This window comes from Balaenoptera physalus (genome assembly GCF_965194825.1).
Source record: "Balaenoptera physalus genome assembly, chromosome: 12".
Taxonomy (NCBI): Eukaryota; Metazoa; Chordata; class Mammalia; order Artiodactyla; family Balaenopteridae; genus Balaenoptera; species Balaenoptera physalus.
Genome location: NC_138897.1, coordinates 71,688,437 through 71,711,379, shown reverse-complemented (window position 1 = coordinate 71,711,379; position 22,943 = coordinate 71,688,437). Strand labels below are relative to the sequence as shown.

Sequence of the window (22,943 nt, the reverse complement as noted above, 5' to 3'; positions counted from 1 at the left end):
AAATGGATTAGTCAACAATATCCAAACTAAAGCACACAGGAGAAAAGGAAGATACACGTGGAACACAGAAGAATAATATATATGTAATTGGAAATTATATATATATACACACACATTTATATATATATATATATACACACACACACACACACACACACACATATATATATATGTAACTGTAGAAGCAATTTTGAGAAGACAATGGCCAAGAATGTTCCAAATATCTGGATGACTATCCAGAGATTCAAGAAATTCCACAAATCGCAGGCAGGATAAATACAAAAGAGACCATACCCAGGCCACGTGATAGTGAAACTGCTGGAGTCTGGAGATAGAGAAGATCTTTAGAGCAGCCAGAAGAAAGTAAATCACATCACCTTCAAAAGAGCAACAGAGAGACTGATAGTAGAAGTTTCAACAGAAACTGTAAAAGCCAGGAGGCAGTGGAGTGACATCTTCAAGTGCTAGAAAAACTGCCTACCTGGAATTCAATACCCATCGAAATCGCCTCCAGAGTGAAGGTGAAACAAACAGATTTTCAGATAAATGCAGGTTGAGAGAATTTATTACAAAAGAATTTCACGATAAGAAATACTAAAGCCCGTTCTTTAGGCTGCAGGAAAACTACCCAGATGGAAGAATTGACCTTCAGAGAAGGATGAAGAGCACCAGAAAGGGTAAGTACGTGGGAAATAGAAGTGAGTGAGTGTTGACATCAATAAGAAAAAATGTCTATGGGATTAACAACATATGGAGGCAAAACATATGCCAGTAATCCCAGAGAGAATGAGAAGGGGCTAAATGGAGCTTAAGTATTCTCACGTTCTCTTGCTATTTGGGACATGGTAAAAGTCAAAACTTGTACCAGACTGTGATATGTCAAGGATGCATGTAGTCTCTAGACTAAACAATATAAGAACAGTTCAAGAATGTTTAACAAGTTAATAAAAGTAAAATATGGAATAACTAATAAGTCAAAAGAATAAAAAGAACGTGAAAGGTAGGTTAACTGGAAAACAATAGGATGGCTCCTAAATATATCAGTCATTTCATGAAACAGATCGGTAGACTAGCTGAGTTCAAAGGTGAAGATTATCAGAGCTTTTTTTTTTAACCAACTGTAATCTACATAGAAGAAACACCTTCTTTCTTTTCCAGTTTTGTTGAGATAACATTGACATATAACATTGTATAAGTTTCAGGTGTACAATAATGATTCAATATATGTATATATTGTGAAATGATCACCACAAGTTTAGTTGACATCTATCACCTCACATAGTTAGTTTTTTTTTTCTTGTGAAAAGAACTTTTAAGATTTACTCTCTTAAAAAAAAAAAAAGAAAAGATTTACTCTCTAAGCAACTTTCAAATATACAACATACAAATACACAATCCTGTGTTGTTAACTACAGTCACCATGCTGTACCTTATGTCCCCAGAACCTATTTATCTTATGACTGGAAGTTTGTATCTTTTGACCACCTTCACCCATTCCCCCCACACCCATCCCCAGTCTGCTCTCTCTTTCTATGAATTCAGGGTTTTTCTAGATTCTACATATAAGTGAGACCATACAACACTTGTCTTTCTCTGTCAGACTTATTTCACTTAGTATAATGCCCTAAAGGTTGTCACAAAAGGGAGGATTTCTTTCTTTTTTGTGGCCGAACAATATTCCATTGTGTATATGTACCACATCTTCTTTATCCATTCATCTGTTAATGAACACTTTGGTTGTTTCTATGTCTTGGCTATTATAAATAGTGTAAAGGGTGTAGAGGTCTCTTCAAGATAGTGATCCTTGTTTCCTTTGGATATGTACCCAGAAGTGGAATTGCTGGATCATGTGGTAGTTCTGTTTTCAGTTTCTTGAGGAACCTTCACACTGTTTTGCACAGTGGCCGCACCAGTTTACACTCCCACCAACAGTGCACAAGGGTTCCCTTTTCTCCACATCCTCACCAGCACTTGTTATCTCTTGTCTTTTTGATAATAGCCATTCTAACAGGTATGAAATGGTATCTCATTGTGATTTTGATTTACATTTCCCTGATTAGTGATGTTGAGCACCTTTTCATGTGCCTATTGGTCATTTAAATATCTTCTTTGGAAAAATGTCTATCAGGTCCTTTGTCCATTTTTAAAATTCTATTATTATTATGTTGTTTTTGTTGTTGTTGTTGTTGTTATTAAAGTTGTCTGAGTTCCTTAGACAGCTAAGGAACTATCAACCCTTTATCAGATGTGTGGTTTGCAAATATTTTCTCCCATTCCGTAGGTTGCCTTTTCATTTTGTTGATTGTTTCTTTGACTGTGTAGAAGCTTTTCAGTTTGATGTAGTCTCACTTGTTTATTTATTTATTTTTTTATAAATTTATTTATTTATTCATTTTATTTAATTTTTTTTGGCTGCATTTTGTCTTCGCTTGCACGCGGGTTTTCTCTAGTTGCTGAGAGGGGGGGCTACTCTTTGTTGTGGTGTGCGGGCTTCTCACTGTGGTGGCTTCTCTTGTTGCAGAGCACAGGCTCTAGGTGCGCAGGCTTCAGTAGTTGGGGCTCATGGGCTCTAGAGCACAGGCTCAGTAGTTGTGGCGCACGGGCTTAGTTGCTCTGTGGCATGTGGGATCTTCCTGGACCAGGGCTCGAACCCGTGTCCCCTGCATTGGCAGGCGGATTCTTAACCACTGTGCCACCAGGGAAGCCCTCACTTGCTTATTTTTGCTTCTGTTGCTTGGGATTTTGGTGTCATATCCAAAAAAAAATCATTACCAAGACCAATGTCAAGGAGCTTATCCCCTATATTTTATTCTAGGAGTTTTATGGTTTCAGGTCTTATATTTAAATCTTTAATTCATTTTGAGTGGCGTTAAGATAGGGGTCTGGTTTCATCCTTTTGCATATGAATGTTCTATTTTCCCAGCACTATTTATTGAAAAGACTGTCTTCGCTTCATTGAGTTTTCTTGGCTCCCTTGTCAAATATTAGTTGACCATATATGTACGGCTTTATTTCTGGGCTCTAGATTCTGTCCCATTGGTTTATGTGTCTGTTTTTATGCCAGTACCATACTGTTCTGATTACTATAGCTTTGTAATATAGTTCAAAATCAGGATGTGTGATGTTTCCAGATTTGTTCTTCCTTCTCAGGGTTGCTTTGGCTATTCAGGATCTTTTGTGGTTCCAGATGAATTTTAGGATTATTTTTTTCTAATTCTGTAAAACATTCCGTTGGAAATTTGATAAGGGTTGCATTGAATCTATAGATGGCTTTGGGTAGTGTGGACATTTTAACAATACTAATTCGTCTGGTCCATGAACACAAGATATCTTTCTATTTATTTGTGTTTTCTTCAATTTATTTTATCAATGTCTTATAGTTTTCAATGTAGAGACCTTTTATCTCCTTGGTTAAATTTATCCTAAGTATTTTATTGTTTTTGATGCTATCATAAATGGGATTGTTTTCTTTATTTTTTTCAGATAATTCATTGTTAGTATAAAGAAACACTACTGATTTTTGTATGTTAGTTTTGTATCCTGAAACTTTATTGAAGAGAGACATCTTCTTTAAGATTGAGGAAGGCTTAAAGAAAACATGAGAAAATACATACCATGCAAATATGAACATAGATGCAGAAAATTTTAACAAAATATTAGCAAATCAGGTCCAGAAACATAGACTAATACACCATGACCATCTGGAGTTTATTCCAAGAATGCAAGCATAGATTTTATTCAAAAATCAATCAATGTACTTGACCACATTAACTGAAAACAGGAGAAAATTACAGTCATCTTAATAGATAAAAATCATTCAAAACTTTTAATACCTATTTTTTAATCTTAGCAAATTAGAGAATTTAAAAGATCTTCTTTATTCTGACTTTTAAACATACATATTCTTTAAAACCTATAGCATTTATCATACTTAATGTTTATATTTGAAAATCTTTTCCCCTGATATTGGGAACTAGACACATGCGTCCACTATAGCCACTTTTCTTCAGCATTGTACTGGAGGTGCTACTCTGCAAAAAGGTGAAAAAAGGAAACAAATATCATAAGGATAGAAAGGGAAGAAATGAAATTGTCATAAAAGACTTCATAGACAAACTTAAAATTTTAAAATGAATTTAACAAGACTGATAAAAGATCAAATACAAGAATTAGTCATATTTTACACATTACACATTATACATATTACCATTTGTAGTGTCATTAAACCATATCAGGTACCTAGGAATAAATCTCACAAAAGATATGAGAAAATTGCTGAAAATTACAAAGCATTGTCGAGAGAAATTAATGAGATCTAAGTATAGAAGGAATATACCATATCTGTGAATTAGAAGATTCAATATTGACAATATGTTTGTTCTCCCCATATTATTCTACATACTCAGAGTAATCCCAATCAAAATGCAGTAACTTTTTTGTGTGCATATAAAAATTGACAAATGAGTTCTAAAAGTAATATAGAAATGCGAAGAGCAGAGAATATCCAAGGCTATTCTTGAAGATGAACAAAGCTGGAGGATTTATGCTAACAGATACCAATATCTATTGTGAAGTGATACTAATTAGACAATGTGGTTTTATTGCAGGGGTAGACAAATTAATGGAACAGAATACAAAAAAAGGCGCACAGGTATACAGTCATCTAATTCATGACAAAGATTACAGTACAGTGCAGTGGGGAAAGTGGTAAGGGGAGAAGGAATGGTACTGGGTAATTTGGCTATTCCTGATAAAAAGAATATTGACTAACGCCCTTTACACAAAAATCCATTTCAGGTGGACTGTGTATCTGAATGCAAAAGGTGAAACAATAAAGCTTTTATTTTTTAAAAGTGGTCAGCATGACACCAGATTGCCAATCACATATAATATGCATCAACAGTAGCTTTCTTAGCATGTCATAAATAAATTTTTGCATGATGTAGAATTGTGTTTACATATCAGAATGCAAATACCAACGTCTGGTTTATAACTTTTGGCTCATATTCTGTAATCCCCACATCTGTCAGGATTTGTGCCATCATCTGTGCATCTTTTGGCATGCTCTTAGGAGAAGCCATCTTGCCAGGCTCCATGATAACTGGTGATCAGACTCCTCGAGCTAAATCACCCAAGTATTCCACCTAGTGTGGTGTACCAGTGAGCACCAGTTCCTGGTGTACCAGTGAGCAGAATATTCAGGAGCATCCTCACTGCCATGGCTCCAAGCACCTCCCCAAATTTTACCTTATTATCCTTTCAGTGTCTGTAGGATCTCTAGTAATGGTAATATGTGGGCAGGGGGGGGGGGGTGGTTCTTTTTCTCTTGAGTGAACTTGCCTAGGGGTTTATCAATTTTAATAATTTTTCCAAAGAACCAACTTTGGGGCTTGTTGATTCCTCTGGTTTTTTTCTCCCATTGAATTCTATTTGTTTCCTTTTTTCTATTTACTTTGGATTTACCCTGCTTTTCTTTTCTTTCTTTTTTTTTTTTTTTTTAGCTTCTTAAATTGGAAATTCATATCACTGGTTTAAAACCTTTCTTATTTTTTACAATTACTACTTAAAACTATAAATTTCCCTTTAAGCTCTGCTTTAGCTGCATCCCACAAATTTTGATATGTTGTGTCTTCATTTTTAATCAGTTCAAAATATTTCCTAATTTCCTTGTGATTTTTTTTCTGTGTTCATAGATTATTTAGAAGTGTGCTGTTGGATTTCCAAGTATTTAGTACTTTCCTAACTATTTTATTGTTATTGATTTCTAATGACTTCCACTGTGATCCAAAAACATACTCTATGAGATTTTAATCTTTTGAAATTTATTGATACTTTTGTATTCTTAATTTCTGTCTAGTTCCTCTGTTATATATATTATATATACTGTGTATATTATATACACGGAGGAGGTATTAAAAGCTTCATTTATGATTATGTAGTTGTCTGTTTCTGTCTTGTAGTTCTTTCAGGTTTTTTTTTACCTTTTATATATTCAAGTTCTGGGATTAGGTGCGCTTATGCTTGTTATGGTTTCCTGAGGAATTAACTTTTTCATCATTATGAAATGTCCCTTTTTATCTCTGATAATACTTCTTGTCTTGAGATTTACTTCATTACTGTTATAGATCACACCAGCTTTCTTATGCTTAGTGTTTATAACATCTTTTACTTTCAACCTGTAACTATATTTAAAATGAGTCCCTTGTAGAGCACATATAGTTGTATCTTGATATTTTTAATCTAATCTGACAATCTCTGTCTTTATAATTTGAGTTCACTTGCATTTAGTGTAATCATTAATATGGCTGGAAATAGTTTTTATATTTTAATTTCTTTTTGTTGTTCTAGGCATTATAATAGGCGTTATTAACCTATCTTAGCGTACTTTAAATCAATATTGTATCATTTTATGTAAAATGTAAGTACCTTGCAACAGTATATGTCATTTTCCCCTTTCATCATTCATGTTATGATTGTCATATATTTTACATCTACATCCATTATTAACCCCAGAATACAGTGATAGTGATACAGTTTTTTGCCTTAAACAGTCAACTGCCTTTTAAAGAAAATAAAATAAGAAAAAATATATATGTAGCATCTTATATTTTACTTTTTTGGTGCTCATCATTCCTTCTTTTAGGTTCAAGTTTCCATCTGTGTTATTTCCCTTCACCCTAAAGAATTTCAGTATGTCTTGTAATGCAGGTCTGTTAGTAACAGACTCTCTCAGTTTTTGTTTATTGGAAAATGTTTTTCTTTCATCTTTATTTATTTTTAAAATTTTTACTTATTTTATTTATTTATTTTTGGTTGTGTTGGGTCTTCGTTGCTGCACGCAGGCTTTCTCTAGTTGCAGCGAGGTACGCAGGCTTCTCACTGCGGTGGCTTCTCTTGTTGTGGAGCATGGGCTCTAGGTGCGCAGGCTTCAGTAGTTGTGGCACGTGGGCTCAGTAATTGTGGCTCGCAGGCTCTAGAGTGCAGGCTCAGTAGTTGTGGCACATGGGTTTAGTTGCTCCGCGGCATGTGGGATCTTCCCGAACCAGGGCTCAAACCCGTGTCACCTGCATTGGCAGGCAGATTCTTAACCACTGCGCCACCAGGGACGCCCTCATCTTTATTTTTGAAGGATACTTTTGCTGGATGTAGAATCCTGAGTTGACAGTATTTTTCTTTTACCACTTTAAAGTATGCTCTTCCATTCTCTTCTGTCCTCTTGTTTCTGGTGAGAAGTCATCTATAATTCATAGTACTGCTCTCTGTATGTAATGTGTCTTTTTTCCTGGGCTTTCAAGATTTTCTCTTCATTTTTGGTTTTCAGCAGTTTTGTTATGGTGTGCTGATTGGGCTTTTCTGCACTTCTGAATCTGTGAATTAATGGTTTTCACCAAATATGGGAAATTGTTGACCATATTTCTCTGCATATTTGTCTTCTGCATCCCTCATCTCTTTTTTTGTGACTCTACTTACACACATATTTGCTCTTTTGATGTTGTTCCACAGATCATTGAGGCTCTGTTTATTTAAAAAAAATTTTCTCTGTGTTCTTCAGTTTAGAGTTCTATCAATCTCCCTTTAGGTTTATTGGCCCTTTCTCCTGCCATTTCCAATCTACTGTTAAAGCCAACCTGTGAATTTTTCGTTTCATATTTTGAACCAGAATTTCAGTTCTGGAATTTCTATTTGGTTCCTTTTTAAATTTTTTCTAGTATCCAGTTTTCTGTCATGATTTCACATCTGTTCACTTATAACTATAATTTCCTTTAAGTCCTTTAACATAACTACAGTAGCTGCTTTGAAGTCCTTGTCTGCTCATTTTAATATCTGAGCCATCTTGGGGTCAGTTTCTATTGATTGCTTTTTTCTTGACTATGGGTTACATTTTCTTCTCCACATGCCTAGAAAATTTTATTATATATTGAACATTGTAGATAATACATTATAGAAATTCTGGATCATGTTCCTCTGAAGAATATTGGTTTTTGTTCAAGCATGCAGGTAAATTACTAGTTGATCCCCTTAAAGTTGTGGAGGCCTGGTTTTTATACTTTGTTAGGGTGACTCTGTTTCAGTTTTGCTCTAGTCTTATAGCAAGTTCTTAGTCCTGGGAAATAGTCTCTGCTTCTAAGGCATGGACATTCAGGGGTTTCAGTGAAAAGCCTGAGGTGGTTACCTAGCCCCTCTGACTTGATGAGATTCAAACTCCAATTTCTGTCTCCCCTGCTATAGGCAGGCAATGAAATCTTTGCTCAGCTTTTTCTGCCTTCCAACAGTTGCTTGTTGGTGGACTATTTGGCAATTCTTCCCCACACGCACAACCAAGGGTTTAAAGGGAGTTTACGCAAATCTTTAAAATCAGGTGCCGTACTAATCCATCTGAAATCTTTAGAAATGTGTTACCCCTGAAGAAATTAATATTTTCCAGGTATTATATATTTTAAGCACGACCATCCCAACACAGTCTCCAAATGTGATGAAAATCTACCCATGATCCAGTAACAGGCAAATGGACCCTCAGTTTTATTTGTGCAGAAGTTGAAGGGTTTTTGCCTGCAGCCCTATGGTCCTATTAGTGTTTAGGGGTATGGCTATCTCCTCTGCCACACTTATGAATGGGCACCTGAATTTAACCTAAGGAATAATTAAAACTAGCTAATAGTTTATGGTTTGTAGATATTTTATTGGCAGGCAAGAAACTCATAAAATTGCCATTGACTTTTGGTTTAACTTACAGGTTTTTTGTTATAATCTTACTTGCTGTCTCCATTGCATGGGTCCCTGCTATACAAATGGCACACAGGGAACAACTATTTGAATACATGCAAGCAGTTTTAAGTTACCTGATGCCGCCCATTGCTGCCATCTTCCTGCTTGCCATATTTTGCAAGAGAGTCACTGAGCAGGTAGGTGGGAGTTGGCATGGCCACGGCATGGCAGTGTGAGGGCTTGCCTTCACATCATACCTGTCTTTGCAAAAGTTGCCCTGAGAGGGTCTCTTGTGCTTCAGGAGTTGACACCGTTGCATCATTTGCTTTCTGAGAGATGATTTACTCCTGGGCAGCTTTGGTCCAAGCTCACTCATGCATGCAGGGGAAAGGCAAGCTCTGATTTGTTTTCTTCCCTTTGCAATGTAATCCACTTTCGACCATGCCATAGATGATGCAAAGTGTGTGGGATCCTCCTGCATGCTTATCTAGCCACAGGAAGATATGCTTCTGTTGCCTCTGTGCATGGATGTTTCCTGCTCAGAGATTTCAAACTCACAGGGGGATGTTCAGTCATGAGCTCCTACCACCTTCCCTGCATGAAGACCATCTCCTCCAGCCACACTTAAAACTAAATAAAGATCCCAATTAATGGTTTGATCATTTCATCAGTAAGACTGAAAGCACACTTTGCCAGAATATTTTCATTCATTATTTGAGTCACATCTTGACCTGTTTCTCCTAACAGCACTGAGCAGCTGGGCCTTGCACGAGTTCCCGAGCATGGTGCCTCTGTGACCTGGCTCCTGCCTGCCTCTCAGCCCTGGCCCTCTCTATACACAGTCCCTAGGCCCCAGCCACTGCTAACCACTTGCAGTGCTGATTGCCTGTTTCGTGCCTTTTCTGGCCCCTCTTCATTCCCATGGACTCTTTGCTTTGCCATGAATATCTTTGTCTACCTCCATCTGGCTGGTGCTTCCTGCAGGCCCATGTCAGGTGTTCAATCCTCCAGACCAATCTGCTAGTGCTTCTTGCTCTGCCTAGCTCACCAGGACTCAATTGAGCACCGAGAGTGGGGTGGGGGGCTGCTGGGCTCTGGAGATGCTCTTCTCTGTGCTCTCTTGGGAAGGGCATGGGCAGAGGAGCAGGCAGTCAGGAGAACCTGCCTCCTACCAGCAATGGTCACCACCCTTGCGGTACTGGGGCCTATCACCAAGGGAAACTGGGGATCTTGTCAGTGGCTCTCCAGCTACCCCTGGTCCAAGGTTACAGCATATTGTGGCTACCTTCCTTGACCTAGAGAACTTCTCCAGGCCTTCTCTCCCACCCTCATCTGGCTTCTGCTGCCCATCTGTTTCTAGATCTTCACTTTTCTGCATGCCTCCTTCAATAAATGGGTCCTGTGGACCGCACCTGGCCTTTGGTTTCAGCTCTTTCTCCAAGATGCTTCCCACACACTGTATCCTCTACCTCCTCCAACACCCAGCCACACCGGAGACAGGCTCCAGATGCAGCTCAAGCACCAAGACGAAGTCCTCACTCTTAAAGAGTGGACTGTCCAGTTGGAGGAGACAGATGATACCCAATGAGCAGATAAGATTTCTGAGAGTGGTGTAGTGCTGTTTAAAAGTCAAAAAGGATCATGGAGGTTAGCAAGGTAGGTGCTGGGGCCAGGGGGAGCACAAGGACATTAGCCAAGATAGTGGGAGAAGATTTCTCCTAAGAAAGTGACCTCGAACCTGAATCCTGAAGGATGAGCCAGAAACACCAAGATCTAGAGAGAGAACCAAGCAGAAAGAAGGGCAAGTACAAAGGCCTGGCCGAGAGCACGGTGGGCAGGCCTGACATGCAGGAAGAGGTCATGCTTAGTGGCTAGAGTAGACTGACCAGGGGAGAGGGCGGAGCCAGGTGAGGTCAGCTCGAGCAGATGAGACTTGCTTCTGAGGGCAGCCATGAGAAGCCACGGTGGTCTTCAGCAGAGTCAGGGCACTCCCTAATCCATGCTTTGAAGAGATCACTCCGGCTTCTTGGACAGCGGGTGAGCGGGACACCAGGTACGGATTCCACCTGTGTGAGAAAAGGTGGTAGATCGGGATTGAGGTGGTCACTGTGGAGACGATGGGACGATTTGCTGATGGATTGGGCAGAATGGTGGTAGGGCAGAATGGAAGGAAAGGGGCCAGGGATGTCTCCTGCGGTTTCTGCCTGAGCTGCCAGGGCGATGGAGGTGCCCCTGCAGCAACAGGCAAGACTGAGGTCTCTTTGGACACATTATGTTTGAGATGTGCCTTCACCGTCTAACTTAAAACTGTCTCCAGTATTTCCTAAGTTCTCTGATTGACCTAAGAGAGTGTCCACGCATCTCCGGTCTGTGTTCAGCCCAAGAAGGTGTCATCTCCTCACAGTGCTAAGACTCTGCTTCTGCAAGGCATGTGAAGCCCTTGTTATGCTGAGTTTAGCTGACCAGTTTAGACTGGTCAGGAGGTGAGGCTGAGGATGGCTTGTCTCATCCCCCGTCTTCCTCCCAGGAGACTCTCGGGGCTCCTCCTTTGGCAGGGTGCCTTCTGGGGGCTGACTGGTGGACTTCTGATTGGCTTCTGCCGCATGGTGTCCGAGTTTGCCTACGGGGCCTGGAGCTGCTCGACAAACAACAGGTGCCCTCGGATCATCTGCGGCGTGCACTACCTCTATTTTGCCGTCATCCTCTTCACCATCAGTCTTTTCACCGTCGTGGGGATCTCCTTGTTCACAGACCCGATTCCGGATAAACATGTAAGTGCTGCCGTGAGGATGCTCCGGGGTCCACCGCAGTCCCAGTGTCCCTGTGAACCGCAAGTTGGCTCTGCCAGCTTTGGAGAAAAGTGGCTGAATTCCTGCATTCTTTTTGAAAGCGGGGTGGGGGGCGGGGGGCTGGGGATTGGGGGGACGGATGGGTCATAAATGGGCAAATAACCTCCTTGCCTTAAAAACTAAACTAAAAAGCTTTCCAACAGTTCTCCAATTAAGTATTCACTGAGAATGAGAAGTTTGGTTTTTAAAATACAAAATTTCCTTGAAGTGCTAAGGTTGCTAACCTCAGCGTGAATTAATGTAATCAGGGCAGTCCCAGCTGCCACCCACCCAGAAGGGATTAAGCCAGCAGGAGGGGGGACAGTAATGCTGGCAGTGCTGTGGCTGGTGGCTGGGCATGCCTCGTTCTCCTTGCCCGGCCACTTCCCCTCTCCCAGGAGGCAGGTGTCAGTCACCCCAGTTGGAGTATAAAAAGCCTGGGCTCAGAGAAGTCAAGTCACTTGTCCATGACACCAAAACTAGCCAGCAGCAGGGCTGGGCCTGACCAGACTCCATCGCGTCACCCACGTGGGCATGGCCAGGAGACTTAGCAGGACAGGGGCTTGGCTGAGCCGGAGAGCAGCAGGGAGGGTCCTAGGTGTCCGAGGTGAGGGCAGGAGGAGCTCAGAAGGGAGGTGGGTCTGTGAGACCCGTGTGCCCTGGGGTCTGGGTGAGAGCTGAGAACTTGGAAGGCCGCCTCCCCTCTGGCCACCTTTCTGCTCAGTAGTTCCTTTTGACCCATTCCTCTCTCGCATACAGAGCCCCATGGGACTGGGATGGAGCAAGTGGGGAGGATGGCCAGGAGTGCCCAGGACAGCTCGCCCACCACACGTCCCCTGCCCTGCTCCCGGCACATGGAGAAGCCGTGGGTGCTGGACCCAAGCTCCTGTCTCTCAGGGTCTTAATGGTCGACTTGTCTGACTTCTTTTCTGCTGCTCTTTTATTCTCAACATTTTGGTCTTGCCCGCTTCTCAGGCAGCCACGTGCTTGATTGCTTTTTCTGCCCAGCAGCACAGGTGCTCTGGAGAGGAGGGGAGGGAGGCAAAGGGGAACCATGCTTTCGGGTCAGTGTCTATGTGCTGCACACCGGGCGCTACCAGGGGAAGCGGGACCACACTCGATCCCATGTTCTTCCTGCCCAGCGGCCTGGTCCACAGGGCTCGTCGTGTAATGGGGAAGGCAAATGCAGACGTACAGCATCACCAGGAAGCAACTCAAGGCTAAACCCAGTCTCTGTCACTGACACGGCAGCAGGTTCATTACTGATGTCTTAGTCCGAGAGGCGGGGCTTGGAGGGGCTGCTCAGTCACATCCCTGCTATGTTTGGGGGAGTGGGAGGGGTGGTGGTGCTGAGATTCAAATATACCGAAGCTGGTATAATAGATTAAAACCTGCTCCGGGAGAGACTTGGTGGAAATGTTCGCTTACTTGTGCTTCTACTGACCCCAACCCTGAAAAAAAGCAAAAAAAAAAGCAACAGCAATTGGCTGGATTTTACTTCCCAAAGTCTCCATATGTGTTTTCAGGAAGAGAACAAAATAACAGACTAGAAGGGAAGGGATGCTCCCCTGCTGCATCTGTAAATGCCTTGCTGAGCTTGAGCGACTAAGCTTGGCTAGGGACCAGGTCATCTGGGTAGCCCAGGTGAACCAGGTCAGGCCTCCTCTGGGCTGCGTGAGTGCTCATCTCTGACAGCCAGGAGGGGCTCCTGGAAGGAAAGCAGTTCCCAGGTCTACCCTGCGGGCACATCCACCAGAAGCAGCAGACCGGAGTGATGAGCAGCTTCTCCCACCCTGAAGGGCACAGCTTCCTAGACCCTCAGTTCCTGGAAGAAGCCCTGAGCATGTTGCCTCCTACCCTACCATCCAGCCCAAGACACTGAGGTCACCTTTGGGCAGCCGCACAACCACACGGGACCAGAGCCAGCACTGAAATCCAGGGTTCCCAGGCGCCTTGCTTTCCCCACCCCGCGTTCCTTCTGTCCCTTGTTAGAGTCTAAGGACCCTTTTCAGTCCCTCGAGACCCTGGTGCCCAGCTGCGAGCCGTGGCACCATAAGGCCTGCGTGACAGGGTCCTGGGTGGTGACATGTGCCTGCTCTCCCCCCAGCTACACCGCCTCTGTTGGAGTTTATGGAACAGCCAAGAGGAAAGGGTCGATCTGGACAAAGACACACAAGGGAAGAGCCCCGCACCGCAGGCACGGCCAGGTGAGAAGGGAGACCCAAAGCCAGCGGAGAGGCCTGTGCTGCTCCCTGCCCCCACCCCCGCTGTCTCCACTCCCAGAAATGCTTCCAGGCAGAGGCCCCGTCTTTCATTTTCCCAAAGATGCCTTGTGGGTGTTTGTCGAGGGTGAGATGCCTCTTGGACATCCGTGTGGCGGTCCGGGCCAGAGAGATCCAGATGGGAGGCGTCAGCAGGTGCCGGGGGAGGAGGGAAGGGTCCGTGAGAGGCAGAGAAACACAAGTGTCTGGTGATCTAGGAGCGTTTCAGCCGGGGTGGGAGGGATCCACCGAGCCACACAGATCACATTGTGCCTCAGCAGGAGGGGAGGAGGCACTGGGGACAGGGGAGGGACAGCGGGTCACAGAGCCTCACACAGGGATTCAAACCCAGAGGGATTCTGGGAAGTGGGCGGGAGCCTCTGCAAGGAGGAGGGAGCAGCCCCACCCAAGAGGGCGCCTGGGGACACCGCCAAGGACAGCCGGATTTCACTGGGGCAAGAAGAGAGAGTTCCTGGAGAGGCTCGGACCTGGGGGCCCCAGAAGGCCCAGAGGAAAGCTCTCGGCAGATGGGGTCAGAGGCGGAGTGCGGGGGCCCCAGGGAGGGCGACCTGCACCTCTTGAGGCCCTGACGCAAACAGGGATAAAGGCCTAACGAGATTAGCGTGAGTCTGGGGCAGAGAGTCTGGGGGGACTGTGAGTTTGGGGGAGGGAGGGAGGGAAGGCCTGCCTGGGGAGAGGCAGTGTTCTGGGGCCCCCTCTCCACTCCTGCCAGGAACGTTCAGAGCCCAGAGGGGCCTGGGACCCTCTCCTGACACCTGCAGGGCAGGGGAGTGGCCTCTCCTGAGCCAGGCTGCCCCACGCCCCTGGAGGGTACAGGGCTCCCAGGATTGCTCTCCCTCAGGGACAGAAGAACTGCCCGTTGGGGGCCACGTGTGCCGGGGGCTTGTTCTGGGGGCACCTCCCAGCTCCTCTTCTCCCTCGTCCACAATCGTGGGTGGATGCCACGATGACAGTGGCTCACACTTTTTGCCCATTTGGGATGTGCCAAGCACTGTGGAAAGTATGCCTATGTGTGACAGGTACAATTATCATCCCCATTTCAGAGATGGGGGGACTGAGGCACCAAACAGTTAAGTAGTCGGCCCCGGACTCCAAAGATAACCAGGCAGTGGTGGAGCTGGAATTTGAACACAGGCAGTCTGACTCCAAAGCGTGTGCTCTTGGCCACTGGTCTGTCCCACCTCCCGTCATACAGTCCTCAGGCTGTGTTTACATGTTCAGTCGCCGTTGATGTACAGCAACCTTTTTGGGCCTGGCAGCTGCGTGATGGTGTGCTGGCCCGGACATCTGAGAGACCCAGAGACAGGGCCAGCATATGCCGCTCAGGACCTCTCAGCACCGCAGCAGATATCTGCGTCTTTGGGGTCCTCTGGCGGCAGCACCTCCCCTGTAACACAGGCCTCTCCGTCACTGGCTGATGGGTTCCGCCATCCCTGGTGCTGCCCCAGCCTCAGGACACACAGCTGGTGTGGTGGCTGCCCAAGGGGATGAGACATGGAACAGGTCACAGCGCACACTTCTCAGACCGAGGTGTGCTTGTCTTATCATCAAAGAGGGATCCATTCCCAGACCGGCTGCGCTCACGTGTGTGCGGAGCTGGCCGTGGTGCTGACCCACGCCTGAGCAGGCCTGGGAGCGGCCAGCGTGGGCTGCACTACCAGACACCGGAGGGATATTTAAGCCCCAGGGTGAGACATTTCACTGATTTGGTCCAGAGATGTGAATAGAAACTTGCCCATAATTCCTAGACTTCCCCCATTCCTGGAGAAAACACCAGTGATTCCCCTTTCAAGGGCCCAGAGGGCCTTACTTTGGGCCAGGCCGTGAGACTGGTACCTACCTGGAGAAGACACGCCCCAAGGTTGCTGAGGAGAGCAGAGCAATTGGGGCTTCTTCCATCCTCAGAGGAGCAGCCACTTGCCCTAGACCTACAGAGCTGTGCTGGGCGTGTGCTGGAGACGGGAAGGGTGGGCCCTCCAGAGCCCAGCGGGGAGGGCCTGCCCCGTGACGGCCGGGGTTCTGGGCCGGCTGAAGGCTCTGCCAGTGCAAGGCAAGCATGGCCCAGGCCGCGCCCCGAGCCCCCCCCCCCCGCCGTGTCTCTGAGGGCGGCGGGAGGTGCCCTGCAGCAGCGGCTGAGGATTGTTCTCCGCATTAGAGCCAGTCTGTTGGCCTTCCTGCTGGCCTCACCGCTGAGATGTGAGCCCTAGAAAGACCCCCCTCCTGTGTGTGGCCTCTTAGCCTCCTGACCTGTGCCTATTCCCTCTGTTCCAGACGTATTTGAGGAGGCCGGGAGCTGCCTCTGGAAGGCCTGGGACGTGTTCTGTGGCCTGGAGCCACTGCCAGGCCCCAGACTCGCCCCGGAAGAGGCAGTCGTGCAGAAGATGGAGTGTGGTGACACGGAAGGGACACAGCACAGTGCCACGTCTGAAGGGACAGAGAAGCGTGACATGCTGGAAGGAACAAAGCTCCGAGACATGCCAGAGATGTCCCACTGGAGAAAAGTGCCCGACGTCTGCGGGTTCCTCTTGGTATCGCTCACAGTGCTCTGCCACTTCTACTTCTCCTAGGCAGCCTGCAGGGACATCTGGGGAGCGGGCGAACCACTGCCTCTTGCAAACGCCCTCATCATCGAGGGGACGAAACGTTTCCTACGGGGAGGCCCACGGACGTGGACCAAGGATCACACTGATGAAAACGCGCCCACAGCGTCAACACTGCGGGCTGACGGGCGGCGAAACCCACTGGTGAGGGCAGAGACCGAAGATGAGCACGTCTGTCCTCTGTGCGATGAGTCATTCTCTCCAGATGGCTCCACTGCACAAACACTGGCTTTCACTTTAAATTTAATTTTGGCTTTTTATCTCTAGATATATTTGGGGGTTTTGCTTGTGTTTACTGTCACCATTTCCTTCCTATACCCACCTCCGTTTGCTGTGTTCTCTCCTTTGTAAAGGTATGGCTGCTGGCAAAGATGCTCCTCCTCACGCCAAGGGTCCCACCCACAAGGGGCTGTGCCTACTGCCGATGACCACACAGGCCAGCTGGCGCCAAGGCTGCCGTGGATGGAAACGTTGGCTCCTGCCTGGACCCGTGGTGGGGCTGAGGCGGTCTCTACCTGAGGACCAGGCCTCCCTGTGGCTCAGCTCTGTCTGGCTGCACCCCTAGAGGGCAGGTGGAGAGGAAATTTCCCTCCTTCTTGAGCTCTTCCCAGTTCCTCCCAGTCTGCCTGCTACTGGGAGTTGGGCCCAGGGGCTGTATCCCCTTTAGTTGTCAAGTATAGACCACGCCTGGGCTGTGTCTCTGGAGAGGCTCCCTAAGTCACCCCTTCCTCTTCCTTCTTCTTAGACCAAAATAAATGATTTGGGTCTTTAGAAAAAGTTTCAGATGCCTTGAAGTGATTTGGGGGAGGCCCACCCAGCATTGCAAAAGTCACACTCTGAAGGTGCAGTCGGGACCAGCCCCGCATCCCTCGTTTAGTCTTTCAGCTGACATTTTTGAGTGCCTACTATGTGCCAGCACTGCTGGGAAGCAGTCATGGACAGAGCTCATGGTCTAGGGAAGTAGACAATGAAACACGAGCGGTGATGGCCAGCACCTAGTGTGGCCCGCTATTTCCCTGCCCAGGTTATCATCACATTCAAGCCATGGAGCCACCCCATGTGGAAGGACCAGAATCAACCACATTTCACAGAGAAGGAGACTGAGCTCAGCCAGGGGACCGAGTAAATGGGCCCTCTGTGCACGTGCACATGGCAGGAGCGCCCGCAGGGAGGAGGCCTCCCATGACTGAAGCGGGAGGTCAGCTAGCTGGATAACAGAGGGACATGTGGGAAGACAGGGTGAGGCAAGGGTGTTAGGAGGCCAGAGTGCAGAACTGTGGGAGGTGGGGAGGGCAGGGTGGGCAGGGGCTGGACCTGCAAGCCTCAGATGCTTTGGGATCCTGAGTCCCTGGGAGCTTCAGCCAGGAAGGGATGGGATCGGATTTGCTGGCTGCTGTTGGAAGATGAAAGGGCGGCAGGAACACCCACCAGGAGGCTATTAGAGGAATCCAGGCAAGTTAGCAGCAAAAAAGAAAAGACAAGGGAACAGCATCAAGAGAAGCCAGCAATTAGAAGTAACAGGACTTGAGTACTAGACTTCTGGAGGGAGGGCCCAGGAGTGACTCTCTGGCTTGAGCATGTGGGCAAAGGGTGTACCAATTCCAAAGACAGGCCACACTGGAAGAGAGCAGGTGCAGGAGAAAAGTGGAGCACCGTTTGGGACATGTGCAGTTTGAGTTGCATGAAGATACTTATTGCCGTCTTGACAATGTTAAGTCCTCTGTTTCATGAACATGGGATGTCCTTCCATTTATTTAGGTCTTCTAATTTCTTTCAACAGTGTTTTGTTTTCAGCACTCAAGTTTTGCACTTCTTTTGTTAAATTGATTCCTGGGTATTTTATTCTTTTTGATGCTACTGTAAATGAGGTGTTTTTTTCTAATTGAGATATAGTTGATGTACAATATTATATAAGTTACAGGTGTACAACATAGTGATTCACAATTTTTAAAGGTCATACTCCATTTATAGTTATTTTAAAATATTGGTTATATTTCCTGTTGTACAATATATCCTTGTAGCTTATTTATTTTATACATAAGAGTTTCTACCTCTTAGTCCCCTATCCCTTTTCTTAATTGCATTTTCAGATTGTTCATTGCTCATGTACAGAAAATCCTGCAACTTTGCTGAACTCGTTTATTAAGTCTAATATTTTTTAAGTGTCTTCCTTGGGATTTTTCATATATAAAATCATGTAGTGTGCAAGTAGAAATAGCGTACTTCTTTCTTTCCAACCTGGATGCCTTTTATTTCATTATCTTGCCTAAACTGCCCTGGCTAGAACCTCCAGTACAATGTCAAGTAGAAGTAGTGAGCACAGACATCCTTGTCTTGTTCCTGATCTTAGAGGGAAAGCATCCAGTCTCCTCATCGTTGAGTATGATGTTAGCAGTGAGTTTTTGCCGATGTTATCATGTTGAGGAAATACCGCTCTTTCCTATTTTGCTGAGAGTTTTTGATTTTGTTTTAGTTTGGGATTTTTTTATGAATGGGTGTTGGATTTTGTCAAGTGCTTTTTTTGCATCTATTAAGATGATCATGTGGTTTCTGTTCTTTATTTACACATTACATTGATTCATTTTCACGTGTTAAACCAACCTTGCATTCCTGGGATAAATTACAGTTGGTCATGATGTATAATGATTTTCTCATGTGGCTGGATTTGGTTTGCTAATATTTGGTTGAGTTCTTGTGTCTATATTCATAGAGGTCTATAGTTTTCTTTCTTTATGAGGTCTTTGTCTGGTTTGGGTATCAGGGTAATACTGTCTTCATGGAATTAATTGGGAAGTGTCCCCTCCTCTCCTATTTTTTTAAATTAGTTTGTGAAAGACTGGTATTAATTTTTGCCTGGAGACATTTAAGGGTAAGTATTAAGTTGGATGGAAGGTCCAGAACACAGCACAGAGGCTGGCGCTAGAGACTCAGACTGAGGGGAGAGGAGACAGTGGGCCAGCCTAGCTAAGAAGTGAACCTGGTAGAGGAAGCCCAAGTCAGGCAGATGAGATTGTGCAGGAGAGCAAACAGAGATGTCAGGTTAAGAAAGAGGGTTCTTTCTGCAGAGGAGACTAAGAGGGCACAACCAGGGCCCTGGGAGGAGGACCAAGACAGCTGCCACAGGAAGGGAGCACTGGCACCTGGGTTACTGCTCGGGCCAAGCACAAAGAGCACGGGATCTTGGCAGCAAGAAGTCCAGAGCCCTTCAGGGAGGTGGTAAGGGTGGAGCCAGCGTGCTATGGTTGAGGCAGGATGAGGAAGTGGAGCCCCTCAAGCCCCTGTTTTCCTGAAGGAGGAAAGGTTTCCTCTTAACAGGGCCTTTTTTGAGAATGAGATTTAACCTGAAACCCCAGCTGGGCCCAGCAGCCGGTCCCTCCCAGAACAAGAGGGGCTGCTTGGGCTAATCCTGGAATCCCAGGACGCAAACGTCTCTGTGTTTCTGCTAGGAAAGTGAAGGCTCCAGGCCCTGGAAGGACTACAAGAAGGCACTCACCTGGGGATTCTAGCTCTGCGGGTAGCGTCTATTCTGGGAGGTTCTGTCCCTCAGGAAGTGTGGCTGCTGGTTGGTGATGTAACAAGGGAACAAGGGAAACCTGGTGTGAGGCAGGGAGCCTCGGAAACCTCATGGGGGAGATTAAGGCTTTGGCTCAGCCCAAACGAGTCCAGCCCTGAAGCTGAGCCGCTCCTGCAGCTTCTCCAACAGAGGTCAGAACCCTACCAGACCACCAGACAGGATGGGTCGGGGAGATCAAGGAGTCCCCATGCCTCCTCCCCCCGCAGCCTGGCTTCTCCACCCCTCCAAACCCCCGCGCCCCCCGAGGGCTCTCCAGCCTCCTTAGCCAGATTCACTGCAGGAGAAGCAAGGCAGGTGGAGGCACAGGTGGGAGCTCCCTAGAGGGGGACCCGGCAGACAACAGGGGGAGGGCTGGGGGGGAGGTCGGCCTCAGGCCAGCCCGAGCTTATGCAGGTGACTTGGCTTTGGAGAACACAGCTGTTTGGGGGGAAGACCTTAAGGAGCTACCCTGAGCTCTGAGCTCTCATCCCTGGGGCGGGGGTGGGGGCCTCTTACAACTCACCCTCCTCCAGCAAGAGCCCACTTGGGGTTGCACCTGTGACCTTCCTTCCTGTCACCCCACGTGGGGAGGGGGCAGACCTGGTGAGCAGGGCCACACCCAGCCACACCCCAAGGGTCTATTCACTAGAGCATCCGGCTCAGGCGGTGCTGCCTGGACCAGCTGTTCCTTCCCCCACCCAGCTCCCTGCCCCCACCTTGTCCCTAGATGCTTGGCCCTGCTCTGTGCTTTCCCAGGGGACTCGACCACAGCAGACAGCAGGGATGCCTCGCACCCGGCCCTGGACCCTGGGTTCAGCCTGTGACCCGGTCCTTCTGGGCCGGGCATTTCCCCTTTGGCAGGAGAGAGGAGAGACATGACCTGCCCCAGAAACATCAGGTGCCATTCAGACCAAGATAAAGAGATTCAGCGTGTTTATTCAGGCGTGGAGTCAGCAGGTGGGGCCGGTAAGAGGCTCAGGGTTTCCACTCAATGACTTTGACGGCGATCTGGGCTGCCCGCTGCACAGCCACGCTGGTGTCCTCCTCGAGGGCCCGCAAGGTGGGCACGTGGGACTGCAGGAGCTTGCGGCCCTCGGGGGCCTCGGCCAGCATGGTGAGGACCTTAATGGCATTGAGGCGCGCCTTGCTCAAGGATGAGTGCAGTAGCTCCAGCAGCGGAAGGATGGCCTCCGCGTCCAGGGCCGCGTACTTCCCTGCAGGGCACCAACGCCAGGCATTCCTGGGGGGTCCCTGCCCACCTCCCTCGCCCCCCAGCCCTCCCAACGCAGGCTCCACACCCTCCCTGCCCCCAGCCTGGGCCCCACAAGCTCCCCAGCTGGCTTCTCCCCAACCACCAGGTATCTGTCCCGCAACCCAGTCCTCTCTAGGCAGCATGAGGGGTCTTTTGAAAATTAAAATCCAATCGAATGAGAAGGGGAGACGCCCCTCCTTAATCCTTACTTGCTGCCCACCCCCTCACCCGCTGAAACGCCACGCTGCCACCCCCGCCTCCGCCCCCTGCCCCCTGCTCTCCTGCACCGAGCACTCTCTTTGCTGCCGGACCGTCCAGCCCCTTTTGCCCTGCGAGCTCCCCTCTCAGAGGACGCTCTGCCCCGGTACTGTGGCCACCGTCTCCCCCAGGTCACTCTTCACTCTGCCGCCCCTGCCAACCTCAGACAGCAGAGGCCGAGACGTCTGGGTCCCCATCGCCCAGCACAGAGCCTGGCCTGTGGCAGGGGCTCAGGGCTCCTCGACTGGAGTGCTAGCTCAGCGAAGTGACCTCACCTCCCCCAAATTCCCATGTTGTCCGGGCCCCCTGAGAGCCCCCCAGCCCTCCAAGCACTCCTACAGGAAGCCCAGGTAAGACACTGACTGCACTGAGGACGCCCGCGAGATCCACGCTCACGGGGAGCCCCACACTGGGGGTCGGCACCCTGACCGCGTGATCAATCAGAAGGGGGCTGTGGACTCTGGGAAGGCCCCAACCTCTCCCCCTGGTGCGTCTCAGATTTCACCATCAGGATGAACTGGGGAGTGGCAAGCAGTCCCAGCGCTGGGGGGGATCTGCAGACTGCTGACTGAGAATCAGAGGCCCAGGTAGTTCTCCGTGGATCAGCAGGGAAGCTCAGGGCATGGGGCTGGCACAGGCATGGGAAGGTCAGACAGCTTTCAGAGGTCCTGCGGGGACCCTAGCCTCCAGGTGGGGAAACCAGCCCAGGCCCTTCCTACCGCCCAGGTCGGGTGACTGAGCATGGAAGCCTGGCTGCTGGGAGTCCACATGGGGGTTGTAGCCTTACGCTCCTATTCGCCCCCTCCACACTGAGAAAAGTAACAATGATCAAGAAACACGGCAGAAGCAAGGGCTCCAGTGTTTGCTTAGACCTCAGCATAACGGACTCATGAGTGGCAAACGAATCAACCCCAGAATTTCAGCTCACAAGGGGCCGGGGTCAGACGCAGGAATTCCAAAACCATGGAACAGAGGGAATAACAGGGAGGGGCCCCAGGCGGTGGGCCCTCTGTGGCCTGGAAGGAGAAGGCGGAGCCTGGGACCAGGGAGGGGCAGTACTCAGCTTGCTAGGGGGCTGCGGTGACCCCCAACCGTGTAAGCGCCGACGCCCAGCCAGCGGGCAGCCTCACCTTCGGTGGTCACTGTGACGTACATGAGGGCCCCAGCTGCACTGGCCTGCACCTCCTCTTCCTTGTCCTTCAGCAGGTGCACCAGGATGGGGATGACGTCGTGCTGCCACATCTGGTTCTTGCCCTCCAGGGGGATGCTGGGCCAGAGAGGGGGCAGCTGGGTGGCTGCACTTGGAGGAAGAGGGGGACAGGGCCCAGGACCACCCCAGGCGGACACCAGGGGAAAGGACTTGGGTTGAGACCATCCCTGGTGGCCACGCCAGGGTGCAGAGGAGCACTGGTGTGAGGTGTGGGTCCCACCCCGACACTCAGACGACCTGGGAGCACGGCCTGG

The 22,943-nt window shown here is 47.9% G+C and overlaps 2 protein-coding genes across 2 annotated transcripts in view; one reads left to right on the top strand and one right to left on the bottom strand.

Annotated features, from left to right (window-relative positions):
* Window positions 1-17,193, top strand: part of LOC309639609 (sodium/glucose cotransporter 1-like) — a gene marked incomplete at its 5' end in the record, with an annotated part of 63,316 nt that extends 46,123 nt beyond the window's left edge. Inside the window, 4 exons of the mRNA XM_082417024.1 lie at window positions 8,735-8,903; window positions 11,262-11,477; window positions 13,642-13,741; window positions 16,088-17,193. Of these exons, the coding sequence (XP_082273150.1) occupies window positions 8,735-8,903; window positions 11,262-11,477; window positions 13,642-13,741; window positions 16,088-16,383 (781 nt within the window). The 3' untranslated portion in view covers window positions 16,384-17,193. The remainder of the gene's footprint in view (window positions 1-8,734; window positions 8,904-11,261; window positions 11,478-13,641; window positions 13,742-16,087) is intronic.
* A 3,692-nt stretch (window positions 17,194-20,885) lies between these two features.
* The window catches only part of RSPH14 (radial spoke head 14 homolog), a 61,973-nt gene continuing 59,915 nt past the window's right edge, over window positions 20,886-22,943 (bottom strand). Inside the window, exons 6-7 of the mRNA XM_082416354.1 lie at window positions 22,610-22,746; window positions 20,886-21,183 (exon numbers count right to left, since the gene is read on the bottom strand). Coding sequence (XP_082272480.1) covers window positions 20,945-21,183; window positions 22,610-22,746 — 376 coding nt within the window. The 3' untranslated portion in view covers window positions 20,886-20,944. The remainder of the gene's footprint in view (window positions 21,184-22,609; window positions 22,747-22,943) is intronic.